At 43.1% G+C, this 7,751-nt stretch overlaps 1 protein-coding gene across 1 annotated transcript; it reads left to right on the top strand.

Annotated features, from left to right (window-relative positions):
- Positions 1-4,109: 4,109 nt before the first annotated feature.
- LOC119289556 lies at positions 4,110-6,710 on the top strand. Its single transcript, XM_037568857.1, has 4 exons — positions 4,110-4,376; positions 4,614-4,718; positions 5,923-6,069; positions 6,411-6,710. The coding sequence occupies exons 1-4, from the start codon at positions 4,281-4,283 to the stop codon at positions 6,489-6,491; spliced, it is 429 nt and encodes a 142-aa protein (XP_037424754.1). The 5' UTR covers positions 4,110-4,280; the 3' UTR covers positions 6,492-6,710.
- Positions 6,711-7,751: the final 1,041 nt, after the last annotated feature.

The following is a 7,751-nucleotide window of genomic DNA, read 5'->3' on the forward strand; positions in this document are numbered from 1 at the left end:
GGGCTTTGAGCCACCGTTGGAGCTCCGCGGGGCAAAGCTCAGGCGGGGTATGATGGCGGCGGCAACACATGATGATTTTGATTTGCTGGTGCTTCTCGAGTACCTAGCCTCGAGCTCCAGCATGAAAATCTTAGGTTTGATCCTAGTTAGTTATACATGGCAATGGCGGTGTTTTGCGTTGTATCCTTGTTGAAGGAATCACCTGGATTTGCTTGTACTTTATTTTCAAGGTGAAACCAAGGATCTAACCGTTGGTGGTTGGATCCGCTGACAACGACGTTTGAGCATCGCTACTTTCAACCCACACCACCACTACTTTTCCAAAATACCGGTGGCGTGGGCATATTTGGCACGCTAACACTAATAGGTTACTGATGGTGTGCCTTCATTTTCACACGCGACCAGTGTGTGGGGCCAAGTGTGAAGACCCGACATATGTTCTGAAGGAGCTTTGGAGATGGAGAAGGTTTTGAACACTATCCTTTGCAAGGTGTTGCAGAATATGTACTCTTTAATGCCTGCACCATGCACCAAAGAGGTGTTTAAATGCGCTCTTTTCAAGATGTCTTTTTTGAAAGCTCCTAGCCCAGATGGTTTGCCGGCCAAAAAATTCAGCATCACTGGGAAGTGCGTGGACCGGATGTCACTCGAACGGTTCTTAAAACTGTTGAGGGTAAGGACATCGTGGAGTCAGTAACAAGTACTTTTTGGTGTTAATTCTGAAGGTCCCTGGCCCCTCTAGTCTCTCTCAGTTTTGGCCTATTTGGTTGCGCAACAGTCTGTACAAGATTGCCTCTAAGGTCTTGGGTAACTTGTTAAAGAAAGTACTCCATGAGATCAATTTTGAATAGCAATCAACTTTTGATAGAGCACCTTATTACAGATAATATCATATCGGCTTACGAATGCTTACATATGAAGAGGAACAAAGCCCAAAAACGCGTCATGCGCTCTGAAACTTGACATGAAGAGGAAGGCTTATGACCGGGTTGAATGGACTTATCTTGAAGCAATTATGATCAAGTTGGGCTTTTCTCTGCAGTGGACCTCAGTGTTATGGACATGGTGAGCTCTGTTTCTTTTCCTGTTATGTTCAGTGGGAAGAAGTTGGATGAATTTAAATCCACTACAGCTATCTGACAGGGAAATCCTCTTTCACATTCCCTCTTTTTGCTGGCAGCAGAGGGACTTTTGTGCCTCCAGAAATATTTTAACCAGTCATCACACTTAAGATGAATTAAAGTGGCTCAGTCGGTACCTCCGGCCGGTTACTGTTTGCGTTTATTGCCTGCTATTATTTTTGAAAGCAAGAAGGGGTTGAAGAAGCATCAAACACTTTGGAGACTTTGTTTTACTCGAACGGCAGGTGATCTGCCTTTTCATTTAAGATTAGGAATATACATAAGGGTGAGCAGTCGTCCAGGAGTCGCTGCCTGTACAAAAAAAAAGGAAATTACAGCGCTACTCTCAGGAAATCTAGGTCAGCTTTGATCAGAGAGATCACACCATCCACCGAGGTAGACTTAGCGTTGAAGACCCTCCTGTTCCTCTACACTTTGGAGACTTATTGCAAGGCTTGAGAACAAAAAATCACTTTAAAGAAGTCTTTGGTTTTCTTTAGCAAAGGGTACCCTCATAGTGTGAGGGATGAGGTAAAATCAGGCATAACATGCAAAATGAATCCGTAAGTAACAAATATCAGGGTTTGTCTACTGATGTTGGAAGATGCGACTTCCAAGTATTTGAAAGATAGAATTTGGAACAAAATTCAGGGCTAGCTTGAGAAACTCGTCTCTGTGGGAGGGAACAACGTCTTGATCAAGTTTGTTGTGCAGGCTATCCCATTGTATTCTATGGGGTGATTTAAATTACCTCGAGGTCTTTATGAACACATGAATACAATGATTAGAATGTTTTGGTGGGGCTGTAAAGCTGGTGAATGAAAAGTGGCATGGGTTTCATGGGATGTCATGATTCAACCTAAATCAATGGGAGGTTTGGGGTACAGAGAATTGGAATTATTTAACTTAGCTCTGCTCACGACGCAGACGTGGAGGTTCCTACAGACCTGAATTCTTTAAGTGTCAGAATTCTCAAATTTGTATACTTCCCGGAGTCTTCGATTTTGGAAGCCAATCTTGGTTCACATCCTTCACAAATATGAAGATTTATTGTTGAAGGAAGGGATGTCCTTACCTAGGGCTTAATCGGGAAAATTGGAAATGGTGTGACGGCGAAGATATGGGGTCATAATTGGCCGCCTCGAGAGGGAGCAGTGAGATCGATTACTACTCCAAATCATGCTAATGACTCTATGGTTAGTGAACTTATTGACGAAACTTTGACCTATTGGAGGGAGGAGTTGGTGCGCAACACATTCTTACCTATGGATGCCTCGGTCATCCTAGGAATCCCTTTGTGCACCCGTAATATATCTGAATTTTGGTCTTGGGCTCATGATAAAAGAGGTATTTTCAATGTCCGTTCAACCTACCAGATGATTGTTCAGACCAAGTATAATCGAGAAGGGTGGTTATTTCATAAATCTGGGTCATCGACAACTGCAGCTGAAGGGGGAGATTTGGTGTAAGCTTTGGAGTACTCTTATCCCGTCGAATATAAAGGTATTTTTATGGAGAATATCTTTGCACTTGATGTCAACTTTCGACACACCTAACAATCACAACATGGCTCCCTCCCCTTCCCGCTCTTCGTGCGGAAGAGAAGGCTTCTGGCGTCATGCTCTTCTAGACTGTTCCATGTCTAGAAGTGTATGGGCATTGGCAAATCCAGAAGTGGTCGAACATATGATTTTGATAAATGAGGGCAATGCAAATGAGTTGCTTTTTATGATAAAGGGTTCCTTATCGCATGCTGACTTTGTGATGATGGCAGTAACACTTTGGGCGATTTGGTCGGCCTGCTGAAAAGCCATCTATGAAAATGAGTCCCAACCGCCTGTTTCAACTCATCCGTTTGTCCAAAACTCTGCATGCGTGTTGCAGACAAAGATAAGAAAGAAGTTCAGCCAAGGAAGAAATAGTCTGGAAGGTTAACATGGACACTGCCGCCGATTGGTTTTGCCAAGTGTAATGTCGACGGAGCTGTTGCGCAACATGGGGGTGGACGTGCAGTTGCAGCAGTTTGTAGAGATCACAATGGCTTATGCCTCAGGTTATCATCAATTACTCTCCACCGTATTACTGATATCCCAAGCTTGGAAGCTTTGGCGTGCAGAGAAACTAAACAGATGATCAAAATGTTCTGAATATAGTGCAACTATTATCAAGGATATTGAGGAAAAAGGTGGAGGACAACATGCAGCGGTAATCAAGGTGCTTATTGCCCGCAAGGGAGATTTTGAGGTTTGGCAAAATTATCTTTCTCTTTAGAGTTTTGTAGGAATATCTGGTTGACACAGCGTCATGATCTTGTAACAACCCTACGAACATTGATTTATAAAGTAAAGTTGTTCCCTCAAAACAAAAAAATATAACAAGCAAAAATGTTGCTTCATGAAAATCAACTTTCTCGTTCCATACAATCATATATTTATGTAGAGTTATATCATTCAATCGTGAAAACTGAAAGGTTCGGCGATGCGCATCATCCTGATCTACTGACTATATGCCCAGCAATCGACATTATTTTCATGGCATGTCGGATCCTCACGGCCTTAAATGCAATGTATACCGATTCCGTGACACCTCGAGCCAGTCACACGAACTTGGCGCTCGATGAAATCATGGAGAAGGTGCACCGTGCAGGCGGTCCTTGCACTGCATAATTGAGTTGCCACTTCGGTGTATATGAGGGATAGCTAGTCTTGTCATTTTTTTCAGCTCTGGTTTCACATGCATGCGATGCGGTGGTACACACGCGGTTTCCACAGTCCATCTGGAACTTTCCCCGGAAGAGGAGCCTATCGTGGCCGTCCTACCGGAGCCATTGCTACACCCGAAACGAGAAACAAATTACAGCAGTGCTATACACACGACACGATTCAGATGATTCATGCACGATACTCAAATCCAGCCGGACATGCACAGGATTCAGAAGGGCACTGGCCGCTAGATTAGCACGTCGTGCAAAGATCGTGCAGCAGTATCGTGTGGGTAGTAGTTTCGAACAAATTATTCTCGATCGGTTGGCTGCTGGCTACAAGCCTACAACTACTCGGCTCATTCCGTCGAGCCTTCTCTCTCTCTCTCTCTCTCTCTCTCTCTCTCTATCTATCTATCTATCTATCTCTCTCTCTGCACGGTGCACGCGCGGACGCCATGGACAAAGCTCCGGCGGCAGCAGCAGCCAACAACGTCGCCAATCCTCCGGTGGCAGCAGCAGCCAACAACGTAGCCCATCCTCCGGCGGCTGTGGTATGTGGTTCACAAAACACAATCGTTTATGCCAATATATATCGACGCTGATACTTCTCCTTCCTTGCTTGATTATGCTCAGTTTTCTCTACGTGATCGGCAGTAAATTAAGTAGCAAACGATCTGACATGTAGCATGTAGATAGGAGTACCCTGTGACGATCGCTTGTTGGAATTAATATAAGCGTTCAGATTCGAGCTAATTTCAGTTTTCTATCTACGTGTTCTTTTTTCACAGCTGCAGGTGGTGGTGATAGCTCCTGCAGCGAATGTGGTCGTCAATGCACCAGCGAATGTGGTCGTCAATCCATCAGCAGAGGCGGCGTCAGCGTGTGGAGCTGCGGTAATGTGATTCCAACTTATTTCTGTCATACATCGATGCTGCTACCTTTTCCTTCCTTGCTTAAATGTGCTTTGTGTTTCTCTACGTTGTTGCCACTTGCCAGTAAACTAATTAGCAGATGTCAGCTTTGTATACGCGTTCTTGTTTCAGTGTCGCAGATCTAGAATACTGGTTAGAGCTACGCATCGACATAATAGATAGGAATGATGATCTTCTCAAGTACTGCTTCCCATCAGTTTCTAAAAAGAAGTACTGTGCTGTTTTCCACAGAATTCGCAGATAAAAAAAAGAGAGAAGTGCATTTTTCAACCCTGAACTCTTGCCCTAGTCTAATTTACAACCCCGAACTTCAATACCATCTAAATTACAACCCTCAACTCTCAAAATCGGTCAGGATTCAACCCTTCCCTCCTTGTTGACTGGTTTTGACCAGGGGCGACCAGTTTTGACCAGTCAACGGGTCCAATCAGCATGCCACATCAGAAAAAAATTCAAAATTTCAAGAAAATATAATTAAAAATATGTAAGATCGAGAAAAAATCCGAAATAAAATTTCCCGGGAAAAAAGTTTGCGAAAAAAATTCGAGAACTTTTTCCTGTATTTTTCGGGAAAAAATAAAAATAATAACTTTTTTTTGGAAATTACTTTTTCTAGAAATTTTAACTTTTTTATTTTACATTTTTAAATATTATTCTTGGTAATTTGAAAATTTTCCCCGGAGTTTTTTTATTTTAAGTATTTTTTGGTTTTTCATGGAAATATTGATAATTTTGTTTTTCGGAAATTCGTTTTTCTATTTTTCCCTGATTTTTCCTGGAAATTTGAATTTTTTTTATTTCTTTTCCTGGATTTTTTCGATTTTACAGATTTAAAATTTTTTTTGCTGACGTGGCATGCTGACTGGACCTGTTGACGGGTCAAAACCGATCAACAGAGAGGAGAGGGTTGAATCCTAGCCGGTTTTGAGAGTTGGGGGTTGTAATTTAGACGGCATTGAAGTTTGGGGTTGTAAATTAGACCAAGACAAGAGTTCAGGGTTGAAATATGCACTTCTCTCAAAAAAAACTTGTTAGTTTCCGTGACGAGCGAGCGTGAAGATTGCTGCTTTAATTACTACCCCCGGTGACTTGTTAATTCAGCAGTATTGCTTGCATGCTGGTACCACTGCTGAACTGAACTGACCCGTTGAACTGACTGCTGCAGGCTTCTGCAGCGAATGCCAATGCCTGGAAGAAGAAGAAGGACAAGTGTTGCATGATATTTCTGGTCGTTGGGCAGACCTTCCTGGCTCTGCTGCTGGTAGCTCATGCAGCGTACAATGCGGCCAATTCTCCGGCGCCGGGAGCAGCGGTAATGTGCTTCACAGTCATTTCTGTCAAAACATGTATCGATGTTGCAACATTTTCCTTGGATCATAAAACCAAGGTGTTTATTTGAAACTGCATAGCTTGTGGGGGGCGTGATCTTCTCAAGTATAGTACTGCATTCCATCATTTTCTAAGAAAAGGCACTATTTTCCATGGAGGTTGCAGATTAAGATCCTATCCTTGTTAATTTTCCTGACGAACGAGCGATGTTCGCAGATTTACTATCCCCGATGACTTGAGTTTGATTGAACATGTGCTTGCATGCTGGTAATGTTATCGCTGCTGAACTGAACTGAACTGACCCGTTGAGCTCAACTGCTGCAGGATGTTGCGCTGCTGACAATTTGGCTCATCTGTCTGGCGTTGAGCGTTGTTATGCTCGTGCTGCTATGCATCGAAAAGTAGAGAATCTATGTCACGTCTGGAGTAGATTGCAGGAGTGCGCGCGCCACCCGATCGATGAGGACGACGGTAAATAAGGTGGCGCAAGTGTGTGTTAAGTTATCGTGTGTGGCCTGCGTGCCACCTGTGTGGAACTTATATATAAGGCCCCGTTTGATAGCTCAGTTTTTTTAAAGTATTCTAAGAATATTGCAGTTTTTAAGATTACCACAGTTTTAGTTATCATGAGGTGTTTGGCTGCCACTAAAAACTATGTTTTTAATATTGAATTATTTGCAAAACCGTGGTATTATCTCTGTATAAAAAAAAAAGAACCCAGGACCTCTTTTTTTAAAACAGAGCTCGTGAAAGAAAGGCGTCATCCTTATCTTCTTCCTTGCTCCAAGCCGCTGCTGCCCCCTCCTTCGTTCTCCCGTTGCTTTCGCTCGGCGAGCTTGTTTTGCCGGATGCCGTTCAGTGTGGTCCCTAGCCGGAAGCGGTGCAGACCTTTGTCTTTGCTGCGCTAGCTGCTGCGGTGCCCTGTATGTTGGCTAGCTGCTGCGGTGCCCTGCTAGCCTAGAGGAAATAGGCAAGCAAATCCTGCTGGACTCGAGCTTGCTACTCAGACGTATGGATGCAAAGCTGATTTGCTGCTCTTCTTGCTTATGCGATTTTTGTCTACCCGTGCTGGCCACAACACACGAGTGTCCATACCCAACTATATAATCCACTCTAATGAAGCAAAGTATGGAGTGATTGCAACTAGCTAGGAACATGCGTGTTTGTAGCTGCTATCAACTGCCTAACTAATTTACATTGTTGCATAAAGCACCAGCCAAACAGGTCACAGTATTCCCAATACGGCAAAATATTTTGATATATCAAAACTGTGGTATCTTGCACCTACGGACTAAAATACTGTGGTTTTCAATACTTCAGTTTTTGCAATACCTTGCTATCAAACACAGCCTAAGCTGTGTGTTGTACTACAGTCAAGTCAGAAGATGAAAGTAAACTGAACTCTCGCAAGTCAGGCATAGTGAACCTCAGGTACGACGGCAATCACACCGGCAGTTGGTATCACCGAGGCTGATTCCCGATTCTCATGACCTTGAGCTGTAAATTCTCGTGCCACCTGTATATTTTCTCTTTGGCTTTTTACTTGGTTTTCAACAATAAATATGGCTGCTGCTTTTTAGAAGCTGGATAATTAAAACCTATTTAAAAATAAATAATATATTTTAGAAAAAAGTTCAGCCTGTGTTTTATAAAAAAGTTCAGTCT

This window comes from Triticum dicoccoides, chromosome 4A, assembly GCF_002162155.2.
Source record: "Triticum dicoccoides isolate Atlit2015 ecotype Zavitan chromosome 4A, WEW_v2.0, whole genome shotgun sequence".
In the NCBI taxonomy this organism is placed as follows: domain Eukaryota; kingdom Viridiplantae; phylum Streptophyta; class Magnoliopsida; order Poales; family Poaceae; genus Triticum; species Triticum dicoccoides.